This window comes from Bos grunniens, chromosome 14, assembly GCF_055505025.1.
Source record: "Bos grunniens cultivar Pamir isolate PY7600 chromosome 14, Bosgru_T2T1.0, whole genome shotgun sequence".
Taxonomy (NCBI): Eukaryota; Metazoa; Chordata; class Mammalia; order Artiodactyla; family Bovidae; genus Bos; species Bos grunniens.
In genome coordinates this window covers 728,198-749,604 of record NC_141178.1, presented here as the reverse complement: position 1 = coordinate 749,604, position 21,407 = coordinate 728,198, and the positions used below count along the sequence as shown (strand labels likewise).

Here is a 21,407-nt window from a genome sequence, read left to right as displayed (position 1 = left end):
CTAGGGGGCTACAGTCCATGGGGTTGCAGTCGACTGAGTGGCTGACACTTTACTTCAGACAACCTTTGGCTGAGAAACCCCTCTCAGCTCCAGTGTCCTCATTAGAAAAATGATCATGCTAGCTATAACGAGCATACAGACTTGGGAAGGTTAAATGCTATCAGCTTTATAATGTACCTGGAACATAGCAGATACTGGACAAAGGTCAGCTTTTGAACCACCTTGTCCATTAATTTTTTCCTAATATCTTCTTTTCAAAGAGAAAATATTAGCATACAGAATACATCAGAGTGTCTGACATTGTCAATAAGTATTTGTTGAATATTTGGATCTGGCTTGTTTTACAATCAAGGAGAGAGGTTCACAGTCCCTTGGAGAAGATTAAGGAAGACTGTTTTCATGAAAAGAATGTTTTTATCATAAAAAAGCAGAAAGCAGATTTCTTCTTTTTTTTTTTTTTTGCTTTGCTGTGAAGCATTATAATTCATGTTTTTAGGAACTCAAGAAAGCATGAAATAGAATCAGTCATTCAGAAAATAATCATTGAATACCTTCAAAGTACATTACACCTGTGCATAAAATTATAAGGTTTCCCTGAGGGCAAGGGGCTGAGGTTCTCCTAGCAATAGCGTTCCTGTTTTCCCCAAGTTCCCTTATGCCCAACCAGTCTTTTTCTTCAGATTTATTTTTAATTCAACCACTCTTGACATTTTAAAAGGATTTTTGATACCTTTTCTGTTGTCTTCCAGCAAATTTTATTGTTCTTAACCTGTGCATTGTCCAGTGGTAAAATATATATTTTATATATATAATATATATATATATATGCTGGGAAGACTCTTGAGAGTCCCTTGGACTGCAAGGAGATCCAAGCAGTCCATCCTAAAGTGAATCCATCCTGAATATTCACTGGAAGGACTGAAGCCGAAGCTTCAATACTTTGTGCACCTGATGTGAAGAGCCAACTCACTGGAAAAGACCCTGATGCTGGGAAAGATTGAAGGTGGGAGGAAAAGGGGACGACAGAGGATGAGATGGTTGGGTGGCATCACCAACAAAGAGTCGGACGCGACTTAGCAACTGAACAACAGCAATATACTTTGTAGCTCTTCCTTAAATACACCAGGTTTTCAAATGTCCTCATTTATAAAAGAGCTTGTAGTACATCTTGTGTTAGCTCAGATATTTGACAGCTGTGAGCACTGTTAGAGACTTTGGCAGAGGCTTATCCCGTAGCAGTGCTTGGGCTTGTCTGACTGATACCTTCCTTCTTGTCTGAGAATTTTCTATTAAATATCTCGTTTCTATACCTGCAGGGCTGATGGTGTCAAATAAAGCAGGTGTTTCAGCCTGAGACATTGTGAAATGTCAGGGTCTGTTTGTTATTGGCGAATTGGAATAACAGGGGTGAATGAGTTTTTGCGTGTTCTCAGAAAATCACCTTGAACAACAAGTAAACATAAAGCCAAATCACATGATATTATATACAAAGCTGAAAATGCAGGTGAATGTAATACACCAGTTCCTGAATAGGTTTTGTGTTTAAACAGAGGTGATCAGACAAAATAGCCTCTCTCGGTCAGCATTAAAATTCAAAAGTCAGGAAATAACCAGATCAGTCTTCGTACAAATAAAATTTGAGAACCGATTTTATCTAAAAGTATTTTAAAAGGATCATATATACTTTTGAAGGAAATAAAACCTGTTTTAGGTATCTTGTAGGGAGAGCTTGGAGAGGTTAGATAGGAAGAAATGGCAGAGGGTGCAGAGGATAGTAGTCAGTCAGAGGTCTCAGAGATGAGAATAACATTGCGGAAAGAAGACTCGTTGTATTGGGATGAGGTGAGAAACCAGTATTGACAGGTTGAGCGGAGCTGACACGTGGAGAGCCCGTGAACAGCTCAGGCTTAATTTGGTAGATAGGGAAGGAAAGAAATTAACTTAAAATTTGGAGTTGGAGGGTAACTTTGAGATCCATGTAGTTCAACCCATTGAGAGGACAGGGAAGGCTCTCCAGCCATGCGGTTGAGGGTTGACCAGCATCCACATCACAGACAGAGCTCTCCCTGTTTCAGAAAGTTCCTTCATGGGCTTTGCTGGTGGCTCAGTGGTAAAGAATCTGCCTGTCAGTGCAGGAGGCACGGGTTCGATCCCTGAGCCAGGAAGATCCCACATGCCTTGGAGGAGCTAAGCCCGTGCACCGCAGCTCCTGGGTCTGTGCCCCGGAGCCCGTGAGCCGCAGCTCCTGAAACCGGGCACCTCCAGCCCTTGCTCGGTGACGAGAAGCCCCCCGAGACGAGAAGCCGTGCACCGCAGCTGGAGCCCCGCTCACCGCAACTAGAGAATGGCCTGAGCAGCAGGAAGACCCGGCCACAAATAAAATTTTTAAAAAGGGAAAGTTCTTTCATGAGTTGAAATCTGTCTTCCTGTGGGCATTTAGGACACTCCTAGCCCCCCTCTGTATGGCAGCCCTTCAGATATTTGAAGACAGCCCCTTCCAGTTTGTGAGCAGAGGAGAGATGTGATAAGTGTGGTATTTACAGGAATGTCAGTTACTGTTAAGATGCAGAGATCTGAGTGACAGCTGAAGTGTTCGCCTGCTGTGGGTCGGGGATGGGGCTTCACATGCCTGCAAACCGTCGTGGCGTGGTTCTCCCCGGGTTGCTCACAGGACCAGCAAGCGTGGCCGTGACCTCGAGCTGTCTCTGCAGGCACAGCCTAGCCACCTTCCCCGCCTCCTCCCATCCTTTCTTCCCTCCTTTCTCTCTTCCTTCCCTTCCTCTCTCCCTCCCTCGTCCCTCTTTCCCCACCCCTCCTCCCTGTTATTTCATTCTCCCTTTGTTTCAAATACTTTTCTTCTGTCATAGTAGTTAAGTAGCACAACAGCTAAATCTCTCAGGCTTTGGAGTCAGTCCTAGATTGAATTCCAGCTTTTTCGTCTGTTCCGCAGGTGATGAAAGGCAAGTTATTTAACCTTTCTAGTTACTTAACCTTTCTTTTTCAATGCGGTGAAAAGAAACACCTGTCTTGTAGGATTAATATCAGGCTTAAATGGAAAAGACATATGCAAATCACCTGAGGAAAGCAGTCACTCAATGGAAGGGCTTTTATTGGAAAAAAAAGGAAGCCATGAAAAGCGTCTGCTGCAATCAGCCAGTCAGTCAATAACTACATGTTCGGGCTCTCCAGAGCAGCAGGGTCAGCGGGATGTGTCTACACACAGAGAGTGATTTATCATGAGGAACTGGTTCGCATGCTTGTGGAGTCTGAGGAGTCCTGAGATCTGCGGTCAGCAAGCTGGAGGCCCAGGAGAGCTGGCGGTGTCGGTTCCCATCTGAGACCTTGCAGGCTCGAGACCCAGGAAAGGCCCGTGTCGGTTTTGAGCCTGATGTTCCAATCAAAGCAGTTAGAAGAGGCTCCTTTCTGTTCTATTCAGCTCTCTAATCAATCGCACAAGGACCAACTACCTTTGGGAAGGTAATCCGCTTTACTCATTCTGTGGATTCAAACGTTCATCTCATGCAGAAACACCCTCCCTAACAATCTCCGAATAATATTTGATCCCATATCTGGGCACCCCATGGACCAGTCAAGTTGACACATAAAATTAACCGTCACACTCGTGTATCTCTAGGAAATAAGTTCTGCAAAGAGAAATAAAACAGAATAAGGAAAGAGGGTGATGGGGAGTGCTGTTTTAGATAGGGGAGTCGTCTGTCTCAGGTGCTTTGAAAGATGTGTCTCCAGTAAGACTGGGCTAAATGAGCACGTAGCTCACTCTGATTAATGTCAACTCTGAACGCAATTGAAATGAACCCTAGTTCCTCTTCCAGTAGATGGACAGCTTATAACATTAATACGACAGGTGACCAGTGACCACTCGTGTTGCATTATATGAGGACATCTTCCATGGTGCTGGCAGCCTGCTATGATGGAAGAGGCAACCAAACATTGACTATACCCGGGGTCTAGTCCTGGCTTTTCCATTGTAACCACTGAGCTATCCACTTGTCTCTCTGAACTTCAGTTTCATTTTCTGAAAATTAAACACCTTCATGGCTCCCCACTAGAATGTTGTGAGAATCAGAATATGCCAATGTACTGAAAAACTCTCTCTGAGCCACTGAGCTCTTAGTAAATGTGAAATGCTGTTGAGTTCAGTTGCTCAGTCATGTCCAACTCTTTGCAGCCCCATGGAGTGCAGCACACCAGGCTTCCCTGTCCATCACCAACTCCCAGAGCTTACTCAAGCTCACGTCCATCGAGTCGGTGATGCCATCCACTCTGTCGTCCCCTTCTCCTCCCTCCTTCAATCTTTCCCAGCATCAGCTGATTCATTTTCCAATGAGTCAGCTCTTCCCATCAGGTGGCCAAAGTATTGGAGTTTCAGCTTCAACATCAGTCCTTCCAATGAATACCCAGGACTGATTTCATTTAAGGTGGACTGGTTGGATCTCCTTTAAGGTGGACTGATTGGATCTCCAAGGGACTCTCCAGAGTCTTCTCCAACACCACAGTTCAAAAGCATCAATTCTTCGGCGCTCAGCCTTCTTCACAGTCCAACTCTCACATTCATACATGACCACAGGAAAAACCATAGCCTTGACTAGAAGGACCTTTGTTGACAAAGTAATGTCTCTGCTTTTGAATATGCTGTCTAGGTTGGTCATAACTTTCCTTCCAAGGAGTAAGTGTCTTTTAATTTCATGGCTGTAGTCACCATATGCAGTGATTTTGGAGCCCAGAAAAATAAAGTCTGACACTGTTTCCCTATCTATTTGCCATGAAGTGATGGGACCAGATGCCATGATCTTTGTTTTCTGAATGTTGAGCTTTAAACCAACTTTTTCACTCTCCACTTTCACTTTCATCAAGAGGCTTTTTAGTTCCTCTTCACTTTCTGCCATAAGGGTGGTGTCATCTGCATATCTGAGGTTATTGATATTTCTCCCGGCAGTCTTGATTTCAGCTTGTGCTTCATCCAGCCCAGTGTTTCTCATGATGTACTCTGCTGCTGCTGCTGCTAAGTTGCTTCAGTCGTGTCCGACTCTGTGGGACCTCATAGACAGCAGCCCACTAGGCTCCCCCGTCCCTGGGATTCTCCAGGCAAGAACACTGGAGTGGGTTGCCATTTCCTTCTCCAACGCATGAAAGTGAAAAGGGAAAGTGAAGTCGATCAGTCGTGTCCGACTCTTAGCGACCCCATGGACTGCAGCCTATCAGGCTCCTCCATCCATGGGATTTTCCAGGCAAGAGTACTGGAGTGGGGTGCCATCGCCTTCTCTGCATATAAGTTAAATAAGCAGGGTGACAATATACAGCCTTAACATACTCCTTTCCCTATTTGGAACCAGTCTGTTGTTCCATGTCCAGTTCTAACTGTTGCTCCCTAACCTGAATACAGGTTTCTCAGGAGTCAGGTCAGTTGGTCTGGTATTCCCATCTCTTTCAGAATTTTCCACAGTTTATTGTGATCCACACAGTCAAAGGCTTTTGCATAGTCAATAAAGCAGAAATAGATGTTTTTCTGGAACTGTCTTGCTTTTTCAATGATCCAGTGGATGTTGGCTATTTGATCTCTGGTTCCTCTGCCTTTACTAAATCCAGCTTGAACATCTGGAAGTTCATGGTTCACGTGTTGCTGAAGCCTGGCTTGGAGAATTTTGAACATTACTTGACTAGCGTGTGAGATGAGTGCAGTTGTGCGGTAGTTTGAACATTCTTTGGCCTTGACTTTCATTGGGATTGGAATGAAAACTGACCTTTTCCAGTCCTGTGGCCACTGCTGAGTTTTGCAAATTCACTGGCATATTGAGTGCAGCACTTTCACAGCATCTCAACTGGAATTCCATCACCTCTACTAGCTTTGTTCATAGTGATGCTTCCTGAGGCCCACTTGACTTCACATTCCAGGATGTCTGGCTCTAGGTGAGTGATCACACCATCCTGATTATCTGGGTCATGAAGATCTTTTTTGTGTAGTTCTTCTGTGTATTCTTGCCACCTTTTCTTAATATCTTCTGCTTCTGTTAGGTCCATACCATTTCTGTCCTTTATCGAGCCCATCTTTGCATGAAATGTTCCCTTGGTATCTCTAATTTTCTTGAAGAGATCTCTAGTCTTTCCCATTCTATTGTTTTCCTCTGTTTCTTTGCATTGATCACTGAGGAAGGCTTTCTTATCTCTCCTTGCTATTCTTTGGAACTCTGCATTCAAATGGGAATATCTTTCCTTTTCTCCTTTACTTTTCACTTCTCTTCTTCTCACAGCTCTTTGTAAGGCCTCCTCCCTCAGAGAGCAATTTTGCCTTTTTGTATTTCTTTTTCTTGGGGATGGTCTTGATCCCTGTCTCCTGTACAATGTCACGAACATCCGTCCATAGTTCATCAGGCACTCTGTCTATCAGATCTGGTCCCTTAAATCTATTTGTCACTTCCACTTTATAATTGTAAGGGATTTAGGTCATACCTGAATGGTCTAGTGGTTTTTCCTACTTTCTTCAATTTAAGTTTGAATTTGGCAATAAGGAGTTTATGATCTGAGTCACAGTCAGCTCCCGGTCTTGATTTTGCTGACTGTATACAGCTTCTCCATCTTTGGCTGCAAAGAATATAATCAATCTGATTTCGGTGTTGACCATCTGGTGATGTCCATGTGTAGAGTCTTCTCTTATGTTGTTGGAAGAGGGTGTTTGCTATGACCAGTGTGTTCTCTTGGCAAAACTCTGTTAAAATGCTATTGACTCTTAAAAAAAAAAAAAAGAAAAAACTAACTTCAAGTCAGTCTTGGAAACAATTCTTGATTTGGAAACTTGAGTTCAACCTTACTGGAGATTTATGTGAAAAATTACTCTGTGACCACAGTTTTCCTTCAGATGTCTTGGTTAATGAATGGCTTAGCCAGATATTTTGCTAGTGGCATCAAGAAAAATGATTGAGAGGCACTAAATGAATCAGACCAGTCGTGGTGAAAATGATCATGAGATTTTCTGAGTGCATACTATGATAATGTGAATAAAAATAGCTCCTGCTCCCCTTTCATTTAGCTTTACCTCTGGCATCGGAAAATATTAATATCAAGGAAGACAAGCAAGCATGGTACAATCACCCTGATCCCTAAATAACCACAGTCTGGTTTTCCAGTGTGGTCGTTCATCAGAGCAAGAGGAAAGACCACATCTAACTGAGCCATCGTGGTCTACTTTTGTAGTGCTCTACTGTAGGTTTGAATTGTGTGAACAGAGGAATTCTTTTTAACAAGACCGTTCAGCGTGGCTTACATTTATTAGTGTGCTATGTGCCAAGACGTCAGCCAGACAAAGGCCATAAAAATATATAGCACAAATCCCTCACTTCTCAAAGAGTTCAGTGTAGTCAGAGAGAGAGAAATGGAAACAAATTACAATAGCCTGGCGTTCTGAGTACAACAAACCGCGTGTACTAATGCAGAGGCCGTCAAGAGGAGCAGGTAATGGACCCATCTGAGGACTGCTGCAAGAGCTTCTCGCAGTGGATGAAGTGTAACCTGGGCTTTGAAGGATGAATAGGAGTTTACCTGGCAGGAAAAAGCTGCTTCCGTTAATTCTCCCCTTTCTATTTTGAAGAGTTGGTGAATACCCTTCTCCGTAAAAACATTGTAAATATTTCTATATTAGCCATAACTGGATCTTTAATTTTATGTCATTAGAGCAAAAGGAACACTCTAAAAAGAAATGTTTAAATTTGGTAATTTCATACCATTCTAACTAAAGTGACACTCCCCTCCCCGAGAATTCCACTGCTCTTTATATCATTCTGCTTATTTCTATAGATCAGATCAGATCAGTCGCTCAGTCGTGTCCGACTCTTTATGACCCCATGAACTGCAGCACGCCAGGCCTCCCTGTCCATCATCAGCTCCTGGAGTTCACTGAGACTCACGTCCATCGAGTCAGTGATGCCATCCAGCCATCTCATCCTCTGTCATCCCCTTCTCCTCTTGCCCCCAATCCCTCCCAGCATCAGAGTCTTTTCCAATGAGTCAACTCTTCACATGAGGTGGCCAAAGTACTGGAGTTTCAGCTTTAGCATCAGTCCTTCCAAAGAAATATAAAGCTCTTTTAAAAATATGAAATTATTTTGTTCTGTTAGTCTGTTTTCTCTAACCAAGAATTTAAACTGCTGGAAGATAGGAATTTAATTGTATTCCTGGTTGCTCAGAATAGGGCTTGGGATATAGTAAAATTTGGGGCTTTCCTGGTGGCTCAGAGGTTAAAGCGTCTGCCTGGAATGTGGGAGACCGGGGTTCGATCCCTGGGTCAGGAAGATCCCCTGGAGAAGGAAATGGCAATCCACTCCAGTACTCTTGCCTGGAGAATCCCATGGAGGGAGGAGCCTGGTAGGCTACAGTCTACAGGGTCACAAAGAGTCGGACACGACTGAGCGACTTCACTCACTCACTCACTCACTCATAGTAAATTTTAAATAAATAAATGTATTTCATAGGGAAATTAGTTAATATGAAATTAATATACATAGGTTTTGTGTAGACTGATTTAATACTAATTCAAACTCCCTGAATTAACTTGTATTCTCAACATAAAATTTTCTTGTGATGTCAGTAACACAGTAAAATCGGTGTACAATTATTGTGAAAGGGACACTTTTTATGTGGGCCTCTTAAGTACTCATTGGAAAAGACCCTGATGCTGGGAGGGATTGGGGGCAGGAGGAGAAGGGGACGACAGAGGATGAGATGGCTGGATGGCATCACCGACTCCAGGGACATGAGTCTGAGTGAACTCCGGGAGCTGGTGATGGACAGGGAGGCCTGGCGTGCTGTGATTCATGGGGTTGCAAACAGTCGGACACGACTGAGCGACTGAACTGAACTAAGTGCTAAGTGCATTCATTTGGGAGAGAAGAAAGTTCTGGACAGTGACGCTTGCAAGTGGCGCATGCTAGCTGTGGCCGCAGCAGGGGCAGGTGGTGTGGGGACGCAGATTCGTGTTAGAGACTGGCCCCTGCTTTCTGAACTGATGTGACAGGTACGCTGCTGAAGTCGGTGTGGTGGTGGTGGCGGTTTAGTAGCCAAGTTGTGTCCAACTCTTGTGACTCCATGGACCACAGCCCGCCTGCCTCCTCTGTCCCTGGGATTCTCCAGGCAAGGGTATTGGAGGGGGTTGCTATTTCCTCCTCCAGGAATCTTCCCAACCCAGGGATTGAACGTGGGTCTCCTGTGTTGCAGGCAGATTCTTTACCATTTGAGCCACTGGGATTCGTGTCTTACCTGGGTTCAGATCAAAGCTTTGCCTCTGCCCTGGGTGGTACTCTGGGCAAATCACACAGCCCATGTATTTCATACTTTCCAGCTGCAAATGGGACTGATAATAATGATGCATGTCTTATAGAGCTCTTGTGGGGACTGAGCAGGTGAGCATCGAGGGCTCACGATGGCCATGACTTCCAGATACAGAATTGTTAGTTTCTTCCGGCCTCATCAGGCACCTCTGCAGGTGTTGAACATAATGGGAATTATTCTTCTGAATCAAACGGTGACATTCAAGGTATTGTTTTTATTTGTGATGTAGCCCTTGAAGCTCAGTCAGTAAAGAATCTGCCTGCAACGCAAGAGACCCAGGTTCGATTCCTGAGTTGGGAAGATCCCCTGGAGGCGGGCATGGCAACCCACTCCAGTATTCTTGCCTGGAGAATCCCAGGGACAGAGGAGCCTGGCCGGCTACAGTCCATGGGGTCACAAGAGTCAGACATGATTTAGTGACTAGACCACCAAGCACTGCCACCAGCCCATACACTGGGTGCTTTCCTTCAGTTGTGATCAGCTGTCTACCTTTTTTTTTGGTACTGTCTGTATTTTCAGAATTGCATTTTAGATAAAGTTTACGTTAAGCCAAGAACTGAATTAAAATACAGTTCATTTCCTCTGCTTCTTTGCTTTAATTTTAAATACAGTATTGAAGGTAAGAAGAATTTATTTTTATTTAAAATAGTAAATTGAACTAATTTCAGTTTGGGGCCATTGTGAATAAAATTGCCGTGAGCATCTGTGTACAGTTTTTTGTGTGTACATTAGTTTTCACTGCTCTGGAATAAGTATCCTTGGGTGTAATTGCTGGGTTGTATGGTAATTTCACGTACTTGTTTCTGTCTGTATTCCTGGCTGCTCTGGGTCGCTCTTGCTCTGCGTGGCTTTCTCTCGCTGCAGGGAGCAGGGGCTCCTCTCGTGGTCCACAGGCCTCCCTTTGCAGGGGCTCTTCTGGTTGCCAAGCGACGACCTCAGGCAGCTGGCTTCAGCAGCTCTGGCACACGAGCTTAGCTGCCCTACAGTGTGTGGAATGGAGAAGGCAATGGCACCCCACTCCAGTCCTCTTGCCTGGAGAATACCATGGACGCAGGAGCCTGGTGGGCTGCAGTCCATGGGGTCGCTGAGTGTCGGACGCTACTGGGCAGCTTCACTTTCCCTTTTCACTTTCATGCATTGGAGAAGGAAACGGCAACCCACTCCAGTGTTCTTGCCTGGAAAATCCCAGGGACGGGGGAGCCTGGTGGGCTGCCGTCTATGGGGTCGCACAGAGTCAGACACGACTGAAGCGACTTAGCAGTAGCAGTAGCAGCAGCGTGTGGAATCTTCCCAGACCAGGAATCGAACCCGTGTCTCCTGTAATGGCAGGCATCCTCTTAACCACTGGACCACCAGGGAGTTTCTAGGTATACTTTTAAAAGAAACTGCCAAACTGTTTTCTGCGTGGTTATACCATTTCACAGTCCCGTGAGCAATGTGTGAGTGGCGCCATTTCTCTACCCACTTGCAGCATTCGTTGTTATCACCGTGTTTTATTTTGGCCGTTTGGATAGGTGTGTATAGCGAAATTTCATGTGATTTTAATCCGTATTTACCTGATAGTTACTGATGCTGAACACATTTTCATGTGCTATTTGCCATCTGAACAAGGTATACAGATGGCATATCTTTGATGAAATATTCGTTCAGATTTTACCCGTTTGCTAATTGGATTGTTTGGTTTTATTTGCTAGTGAGTTTTGAGGTTTCTTTATATAGTCTAGATACTAATCCTTTGTTGAATGTGTGGTTTACAAATATTTCTCCTAGCCTATAGCTTGTCTGTTCATCTTCACATGAGCTTTCACACAGCAAAAGTATTTTATATTGATGGAGTCCAGTTGATCAAATTTTATTTTTATGTGTTTGTATTTTTGGTATTAATGCTAAGAACTCCTCTTGGAGCCATACATTCCATGACTTTGTCCTAATTTTTTACTAAAAGCTTTATGATTTCACTTTTTTACCTCTAAATTGATGATCTGCTTTTAATTAATTTTGGTATAAAGTATACAGTTTAGGTCAAGTTTTCTTTTTCTTTCTTTTGCATGCATATTAATTGTTCCAACACCGTCTGTTGAAGTACTTTTGAACATTGGTATAAAATCACTATATGATTTTTAAATCACATTTAGATTGAAAATCATATTGTTCAGCATATTGGTATGGGTCTGTTTTTGGCTTTGCTCTTTTTCGCTTATGTATGTGTCTATCTCTCTGAAATACCCACTAGTTAAATACAGCAAGCAGTCTTGATGTCTGGTAAAATGATTCTTTCCACATAATTCTTCATCAAGATTGTCTTAACTATTCTAGGGTCTGTGCCTTCTTATGTAAATTTTAGAATAAGCTTGTCTATGTCTTTAAAAAAGTTTTCTGGAATTTTGATAGGAATGGCATTAAACCTATCGATCAGTTTGGGGTAGCTGGCCCCTCTACCGTGTTCAGCCTTCCTGTCCGTGAATGCGGTAGACGTCTCCCCCCTCTACCGTGTTCAGCCTTCCTGTCCGTGAATGCGGTAGACGTCTCCCCCCTCTACCGTGTTCAGCCTTCCTGTCCGTGAATGCGGTAGACGTCTCCATTGATTTGCATCTTCTTTGGCTTCTTCTATCAATAGCGTAACTTTTACCACACAGGTCTTGCACATGTCGTAAGTATATACCTAAATATTTCATTATCTGTGGAGTAATTATAAATAGTATTAAATTTATCATTTTTGCATCTGAGTGAACACAAATTGTACCTCACTGTGATCTTGATTTTTTTTATTACTGTGATCACCAGTGTAGTTAAACATTCTCTTTTATCACTTATTAATCTTATGTATATCTCTCCATTCTCTTACATATTTATTCATTTTTTAATGTATTCTTCATGTGGATTCTTTTTCAGTTTTTTATATTGCACATATCTTTTCCCACTTGTAGCTAATCTTTTTATATTATTTAAGGTGTTTCTTTGATGAACAGCTTACAAATTTTAATATCACTAGATATGTCAATCTTCTAATTTCTATTCAATTAATTTTATATCTTATTTTGGAGATATCTAGAATTTTTATCTCCAAGTGAAAATAACTTTAATGAGCTAAATTAACAGAGCATTTTTATTGCAAACAATTTTAAAATGGAAAATACCAGTATTAATATTCCTCTTCCAAATAAGCAGAGAAACTGTTCTCTAAGACCCTATCTACAATGTACCCAAACAATTAAAATTTTTTTTAGTTAAAAAGGAAAATAATATCTCCAGTAGTTTTGGAATAAAAAGAAAACTACGTTTCATTTCAGGAAAGTTTCCCCATAAAAAGTGAGGGGCATAGATTCTTAAACCTTCTTAAGACTTTAATTTTCCCTGATTATTTGCAAAACACAAACTAATTTCTATCTCATGACTTCTTACATTGTTCGGTTTTAGGATATTTCAGTGTGGTACAGAGGACTGACTCCTAGGTCAGTAGTGATTCTGCATTTGGCTATTAAAGAAGAGAGATTTGGTGCCCAAACTGTAATATACACACCTTGGGTTGAGCTGTATTGTTTGGCTACATAGTCAGCACCTGAGTATTCCTTGGCAAACACATGTTTTCCCCATTTGGTAAAAGGATCTAGGTATTCCACGAAAATGGAAAAAAAACAAACAAACAAACCACAAGCTCCTTTTACTAAATGTGGCCTGTGGATACAGAGCCATATATGAAACTGCTTACCCTAACCATAATAGGTCAACTGTTTGCCCTCCAGGAAAAAACATATCCGATTTATTTATGAAGACTTCTTTATTTTGTTTTTCATTACATATATTATAATTTTTGTCTTATTGTCATTTTAATGTTTCAAAATGTTGACATGGACATACACACACATATACACTCACACAAAATATTCATGATCTGCAGTCCTAATGCGAAAAATCAGCAAAAATAAGAGACGTTACTTATATAAGAGCCAACAAAAGTCTGTCTAGCCAAGGCTATGGTTTTTCCTGTGGTCATGTATGGATGTGAGAGTTGGACTGTGAAGAAGGCTGAGCGCTGAAGAATTGATGCTTTTGAACTGTAGTGTTGGAGAAGACTCTTGAGAGTCCCTTGGACTGCAAGGAGATCCAATCAGTCCATTCTAGAGGAGATCAGTCCTGGGTGTTCATTGGAAGGACTGATGCTGAAGCTGAAACTCCAGTACTTTGGCCACCCGATGCAAAGAGCTGACTCATTGGAAAAGACCCTAATGCTGGGAGGGATTGGGGGCAGGAGGAGAAGGGGACGACAGAGGATGAGATGGCTGGATGGCATCACCAACTCGATGGATATGAGTTTGGGTAAACTCCGGGAGTTGGTGATGGACAGGGAGGCCTGGCATGCTGCAGTCCATGGGGTCACAAGAGTTGGACACGACTGAGTGACTGAACTGAACTGAACTGAAGCCATTCTTTGGGAAACACAAACTATAGTAAGCAAAGCTTCTAAAGATACTGACAGCATTGTGACGTTTTTAAGGATTCTTAAACACATTAAGGTATTCTAGTATTTTCACTTTGTAAGAGGTGGTTTTCACCTCATCCAGTGCAGACTTACCTTATATCAGACAGCCGCCATCTTTGTTGCAGACTTCTGTTAGCCCTTTGCATCTTGCCCGCAATCTCTGTGGGCATAGACTCACCCTGAGGGCAAAGCTCAGGGTGCTACCAGTCCAGCCACTGGGCATCCTTTTCTCAGTCTGTATTCTGAAGCTTGATTTAAGTAAATGAAGTACTGAAATGAGTTCCAGGGATAAAATCTAATAGTCACATGGACACAATATGTAAAAGGATTTGAATTGGGGGAAGTTCTCGAGCTCTTGCAACTTTCTTCTTCTACAAACCCTTCCTATTTTAGCACAAGCCTGCGTCTTTTTGAGATTAAATGGCCCTGACTTTTCCTTGAATCCAGGAAGCCCGTGTTTTTTTCTCTTATCGCTTCCTCTCGCTCAGACTTATCAGAGCAGGAGAGCCGCGCTCTGCTTCCTGGCCGCCTTCCCATCCCTGCTGACCCTCCTGCACGGGTGTTGCTGAGATCTTTCCTGGAAAGAATCTGCACACTAAAACCCAAAGCTGGATGCTCTTGCACAGACACTGCTTTTTCAAATATGTAGAAGGCTCGAGTTGCCAGTGTGCTGTGAACCCGCCAGTGTCTGCTAACTATTTCCAGAACATTGGCTCGGTTGCCAGGTATTACCATTTTTTTTTCTCCCCTGGTGAAAATGCATTTAAAAGAAGGGTAATAAAAATATGGTTGCTTTAATAGGAACTTTATTGTATTCTTAGCACCAAGTTACCTGAAAGACATTAAAATAGACTCATTCTTTTAAAAGTTGCAACAGTAACATGGGCGCTTTTTTGGTCTATACTTTGCAGAAGTGAAATTTTTCTGTCAAACACCGGCTACTGCTGATATTGTAATCCTGGTCGACGGCTCCTGGAGTATTGGAAGATTCAACTTCAGACTCGTTCGATCTTTTTTGGAAAACCTGGTTACAGCGTTTGACGTGGGCTCCGAGAAGACACGAATTGGTGCAGCTTTTTTTTAAATTAACAGCATCAGCTCCTAGTGTGAAACCACCAGGAAGCTTCTTAAGAAATTTCAGATTCTCTACCAAATGTTTTTCAGAATTTTAGGTTTAACTATAGAAATGTTCCCCAAAGGGCAAGTTTGCATCAATAAATATTTATTTCTACTAAATAACGTGACAATGTCACTCAATTAATTATTGAACATATTTCAATTTTTCTGGAAAGCCAAAATCTTCTCTAACAATAATAACTATTTTATTATTATTAATAATTTTAAATAATAATTTAAAAGTTACTATTGGTTTAAGAATTTATCAGGTAAAAGTTTTCTTTTTATTTAAAAAGCAATTGAATCAAGTGAAATGTTTAATCAACATTTGGAAAAAGTTTTATTGTGTGAGATACTTTTGCCAAATTCTTGCTGTGATAAAAAACAACAAAAAAGTTGTAAATCTTTGAGAAATATATCCACTTTATTATATAAAGTCTCCTAGTTTCACTTCTAAATAGCCCGTAAGGAAACTCTTTTCTTTGGGAATAAAAACAAAATACAAACACTATAGTGTATACAGAAGTCAAAATATAATGTCACACATGAAGCTTGTATGAGGTTGTATAAGCTGGTATCAATATTACCTCAATTAAAAAAATTAAATACATCTAGACCTTTTATCTACAAACATGATCAGACTTTTAAAAAATGCTAAGTTCCTGATTGGGTGCCTACTTCTAGATGTCTGGAAAATGTATACATTCCATCAGCCTCCAGGTATGTTGAAAATTCTTTAAATTGATGTCAGGAACTCACTTTGAAATTTCTCAGGGAGGCAGAGAAAAAAATGTTGCAAAACTTAGCCACCCCACCCCGCCTCAAAAAACACTGGGCCTTCATCATTCTAGTCTCTCGAATGGTCCACTGGGCCTTCGAGTAACCCTTCATTTCTGGGTGGGCTTTCTCGTCCTTCTTTTCCAGGCCTGGCTCAGTACAGTGGTGACCCCAGGATCGAATGGCACTTGAATGCCTTTAACAGCAAAGATGAGGTGATCGACGCTGTCCGCAATCTACCGTACAAGGGGGGAAATACTCTCACAGGTATGCTTTTGTTTAGTCCACGTTTTTGGCGGCATGTCTTGCCAAAGCAGAGTTGTATTACTTCATTTTGTCACTGTGTATGTCTTAGCATAGTATTTTTAAAGCAAGCTAGCCTTTAAAGTTTTAAATGGCTCTTGTCTCTAACTCACATTAGAAGTCGCATGCAGAAACCTCATCCCTTTCGCTCTACAAATGTAACGTCCCAGGAAGGGCTTGGTTGAGCTGGAAGAGTACCCAGCAGTCCTTGACGCTGACAGCCTTAGTAGCCGTCTTAACCCTTTTCAATTCATTTTCCTTTCTTTTTGTACCCGTTTTCTCCTCCAGTCACCCTGTCAATTTAATAAAAACAAAATCCTACCTAAATTTTAAAGGAAAATAATTTCTTTGTCCTTACTCTGCCGTCAATGGTTATCATGAAAATATTTATGGAGCTTTGGCTCACCAGCTTTTTTGATAAATGAGTCTAGTCAGTCTTTAGCATCTGCAGCTTTGACCAACCAGGGATCAGAAATGTGTGGGGAAAAAATTCCAGAAAGTTCCTAAAAGCAAAGCTTGAATTTATCACATGCTAGTAACTAGTGTTCTTGCCTGGAGAATCCCAGGGATGGGGGAGCCTGGTGGGCTGCCGTCTATGGGGTCGGGCAGAGTCGGACACAACTGAAGCGATTTAGCAGCAGCAGCAGCAGCAACTATTTACATAGTATTTGTATTGTATTTGTTATTTTAAATAATCTAGAGATGGCGCAGAGTATGCATGTAGGTTACATGCAGATACTACGTCATTTTACGTAAGGGACCTGGGCATCTGTGGGTTTGGGTGTTGTGGGGGGTCTTAGAACCAACCCTTCTGTGGATACCAAGGAACTACTGTAATGTAAGAGCATTTATATTGCAATTATCCATGGCCCAACCCCAAAGGCTTGCCTCGTGTCTCAGCTGGTAAAGAATCTGCCTGCACTGCAGGAGACCTGGGTTCGATACCTGGGTTGGGAAGATCCCCTGGAGGAGGGAAAGGCTACTCACTCCAGTATTCTGGCCTGGAGAATTTGTGGACTGTACAGTCCATGGGGTCACAAAGAGTCAGACACAACTGAGCGACTTTCACGTTCAACCCAAGGCGTTATCACAGGTTTTAACCCTTACATGCTGTTTCCTGCTATAGACCCACAATGTGGATGCTCAGTTTAAACAATAGAGATGCTGTCATTGAATTTTAAATAAACCACTGAAATCCTGATCAGTACTTTGCCAGTTTGAGGCATAGTCTAACAAGTTTTTTGTTAATACAACAAAACTGTATTAAGCATGAATTGCATAACATTATTCAGCATTTCTTATTTTTGAGGAGTGAAGAATGTCATACTCAAAAGTCAGGAGTTCAATTACCACTTTAGATCTCCCCTTCTACCCCCATAAAGCAGAGAATCTGTGGTTCCTTTAGATTACCATGAACAAAATGAAAAGTGTAGCCATAATATTTGGGACAGTTGCTCCTGTGAGGGTATTCTTGGTTCATTGTAAATTAGAGAGGTTTAGATTTTCTTTTCTTTTTTTTTACTTTTTATTGATTTGTTTTTTTGGCTGTGCCATGTGGCATGTAGGGTCTTAGTTCCCCAACCAGGGATCAAACTCACACCCCCAGCATTGGAAGTCTTAACCAAGGTGTAGATTTCTTGTGTGCAAACCTGTCAGCATTCATTGTCTAGGAATCCATTGTTCTTTATAAATACTAGTTTCTGAAATGATGCAGTATTCATAATTTTTATTACCTCTTTTGGTGGATTTTAGTGTTTCATCAGATTCGTTAAAAAAATAGTTCATTGTAAAAATGAAGATAAAAGTTCACATCTAATAAAAGCTCTTCTTTCTCATCTTGTGATTACGTTTTGGAGAATTGAAAGCCTTTTTATTTGAAATGGTTGGCTTGTCTTTATTTTTCCTTGTTTTCTCCCAGGTCTTGCTTTGAATTACATTTTTGAAAACAGTTTTAAACCGGAAGCGGGAGCAAGGACTGGAGTGTCCAAAATTGGCATTTTAATCACAGACGGAAAGTCCCAAGATGATATCATTCCACCATCCAGAAACCTTCGTGAATCCGGTGTAGAGCTGTTTGCCGTAGGTACGTGTTAATTGTGGTCTTGTTTCAACAATGGACATGGACACCCAACCATTAAAGCTGTATATAATGCAGTTCACTGAAAGCCAAGAGACCTGAGCGCTTTCCAGTCTTTTTTTAAACAAATGCATTGTGTTTAGTTGATCTACAAGCTTGTGTTAGTTTCTTGCGTAAAGTGACTCAGTTACACACGTGATCTATCCACTGTCTTTTAGATTCTTTCCCCATGTAGCTTACTGCAGTGTTGAGTAGAGTTCCCTGTATACAGTAGGTCCTTGTTAGTTATCTATTGTATATGTGTATAGACGACTCTCCCGATTTATCCCTTCCCTCTCCACCCCGTTGGGTCTACTCATAACCAGTCATGTGATCTGAGTCTGACTCCTCACATTAAAAATGGAAGTGGCGGAACTGAAGGATCTTACTGTGTGAGAATCTCTAGGCTGAGACACCACACATGAAGTGTTGTGAAAAGCATAAAGTGAAAAGGTTAGGTCCATAATTGTTAGCCTTTAATTAGTCAAGACTTTTCTCTTTCGAGTCACTTAATAGCTCTCTCTTCTCTGATAGTGTAGAGAGAAAGCAATCAAAGAATTGAGGTCTTGTAGCTAAGAAAGCACAGAGTCGTAGATGTGCAGGATTATTTCTTTGAAAATAACCCTGCGTAGGTGTAGGTATATGGGAAGAATACACATGGCACATGTAGGATAATGCATAATATTTAGCTGATGCAACTTTGCTCCTGATTAAATTGTTTACATTGTCTTTGGTGATAGGAAGGCCTTCTATTTAGTAGAGACTGAAAAGAAAAAAAAAGAAACAATTCCTCTGACTCATTTCTAGATTTGTCACTCAAAGTGTGGTTCATAGCATGTTTCATTGGAGAAGTATTTGCTTATTTGCTGGATGGCAGGCGTTGTGGTGGGTGATGGAGCATACAGATGAACAAGATAAATCCTTCCAAAACAAATTCCTTCCAAGTCATGATGGCCGTTTCCTCACTTTTCCATGCTCTTTACAACAGTGAAGCTGTTTTGTTTGGAGAGGTGAGAGAGAGAGGGATTTGGGGCTTATTGTCTCTAGAATATTCTTAAATGAATCCAGACTTGGTTTTAACTGAATGCTATGAAAACTATTATTGACATTAAGCTCATTGCTTCAGCATGCATGGTGTTATTTTGTTATTGTAGACACAGATCCAACAGTGCATTTTAGAAGCTATTGTAGAAGTCTTTCAGTCAAGGAACATCAGGGAGATTTGATTTAATTTTTATTTTTAATTTTGCTGTACTTTTGTTCAACAACAATCCCTACAGAAGACTTACACTAACAGGGGATTAATTTATGTGTTTACTCTCCATTCTGTGGTCTCGTTAATAACGAATGGATGAGTTAAAGTGAACTCATCCAGTCGTGATTTGGAATTTTTCTCTCTTTTTCTCTGGGAATTACCTGGAAATCAGTAGTGTTCATTTTCTTATAACCTCCTAAAGCAAATCGTTCAGAAACAATTGACTCTTTGTTACTCAGTCTGTTGAAGCTGTCAGATAAATTAAATGGCACATGGCCAGGCATCTAAGAAGTAATTACCGTTGCCTCAGGTAATCTCTCTTCCTTGCTTCCCTCTTACCTCTTTTTAACATCCGTAGATAATTGCAGTGACAAGGATTTTTAAAGAAATGTTCCTTCTCCTGGAGAAGAGAAATCTACATTTACACTCATGAAACCCAACCTTGTGTCTTTTTCATTTTTTTAAAGAATTTTTTAAAATTTATTTTTTATCAGTTGACTGTTTTATTTACTTATTTTAAATTTTGGGCAAACCCCGTGGAATATGGGCTCTTATTTCCCCGTCCAGGGATCAAACTCACATCCCTGGCACTGCAAAGCTGGAGGACTGCTGGGGAAGTCTCCCCCTTTTTCTAGATTCAACCGTGATATATGTCGTCTTCTGAGGTGCAGCTTGATAGGGTCATTAAGGGCATATGACTTTGGATCCAGATTGCCTGAGTGGAAGCCTTGCTGTGTATTTACTGGCTGTGTTTCCTCGAGCAAGTGAATTAACCTCTCATCAGCTCACTTATCTCTAAGATGGGAGAAACAGTGATGCCCAACTCACAGGACTGACTGTGAGGATTAAATGTGTCACTATGAGGAAAACACCGCCACGCCTGGGGCATGGGGAGCACACTTTAAGGTTAGCATCCACAGCTGTGACAGACCGAAAATTCCCTGAAGGACAAGGATTTTCTGTCTCGGTTTAAGTAAACTAATGTTTATAGAAATTTAAGCCTGAGGTTCTGATAGTGTAGAGGACTGGTTTAATTCCTATTGCTTCTGCAACATTTATGAAAGACAGAAGTCAGTTTCATCAATACATCCTCCAAAACTCGGGTCTCCTGCATTGCAGGCAGATTCTTTACTGTCTGAGCCACCGTGGAAGCCCAAGATGGGCTGAAGAAAGTTAAGATTTAGTAATCTGGGGACTTCCTTGGGGGTGCAGTCGATAAGAATCCACCTGCCTGTGCAGGGGACACGGGTTTGATCCCCAGTCGGGGAAGATTCTGCATGCCCCAGAGCACTGAGCCCTGTGCTGCAAATACTGGAGCCCATGTGCCTAGGGCCTGGGCACCAAGTGGAGCCCTACCAGGAGAAGCCCGTGTACCAGATCGGGAGTGGGCTCCTCTGTCCACAACCAGAGAAGCCCGTGTACCAGCTCGAGCGTGGGCTCTGCTCTCCACGGCCAGAGAAAGGCGTGCAGCAACGGAGACCCAATGCAGCCAAAAATAACTGACTGACTAAATAAGTAGAGCGGTGTGTCCGTGTCCAAATAAAGAAAAAAAGATTTAATCATTTAATCATTTGAAAGGGACTTCGAAGAAACAATCTGCCGGGAGACGTGCCTCTTGCGAGAAAAGGCGCGTTGGTCGGGGTGCGGACTGGCGGGTCGCAGCGTAGAGTACCGTCACTAGGAGGCTCCCGGTGACCCTCCGACCCTCCCTGTCGTCCCCAACGCAGGGGTGAAAAACGCGGACGAGAAGGAGCTGCAGGAGATCGCCTCCGAGCCGGACAGCACGCACGTGTACAACGTGGCCGAGTTTGACCTGATGCACACGGTTGTGGAGAGCCTCACGAGGACCGTGTGCTTCAGGGTGGAGGAGCAGGACCGCGAGATCAAAGGTACCCGAGCCTCTGCCCGCCGGGGCCTCCCTGGGGCGGAGAATGGCCTGTGGGCTCTTCATCCTGGCTTTCCCGGCAGCGCTGTGTGCTTCCACGCTCCGGATCGTCAGAGTAGACAGGGGACATACGGGG

General features: G+C 42.3%; 1 protein-coding gene and 1 long non-coding RNA gene across 7 annotated transcripts in view; both read left to right on the top strand.

The window, feature by feature from the left end:
* Positions 1 to 21,407, top strand: part of COL14A1 (collagen type XIV alpha 1 chain) — a 236,029-nt gene that overhangs the window by 45,018 nt on the left and 169,604 nt on the right. For all 6 annotated transcript variants that reach the window (XR_015140401.1, XR_015140400.1, XR_015140402.1 and 3 more), the window contains exons 6-9: positions 14,731 to 14,886; positions 15,860 to 15,979; positions 17,934 to 18,098; positions 21,114 to 21,275. Coding sequence is in view for 3 of the 6 variants with exons in the window: in XM_086335693.1 (XP_086191819.1) it covers positions 14,731 to 14,886; positions 15,860 to 15,979; positions 17,934 to 18,098; positions 21,114 to 21,275 (603 nt within the window). In the remaining 3 variants the exon portion in view is untranslated. The remainder of the gene's footprint in view (positions 1 to 14,730; positions 14,887 to 15,859; positions 15,980 to 17,933; positions 18,099 to 21,113; positions 21,276 to 21,407) is intronic.
* Positions 3,137 to 4,366, top strand: LOC147358929 (uncharacterized). The gene is made up of 2 exons (XR_015140415.1): positions 3,137 to 3,477; positions 4,190 to 4,366. It is a non-coding gene; the product is annotated as an uncharacterized LOC147358929 (long non-coding RNA).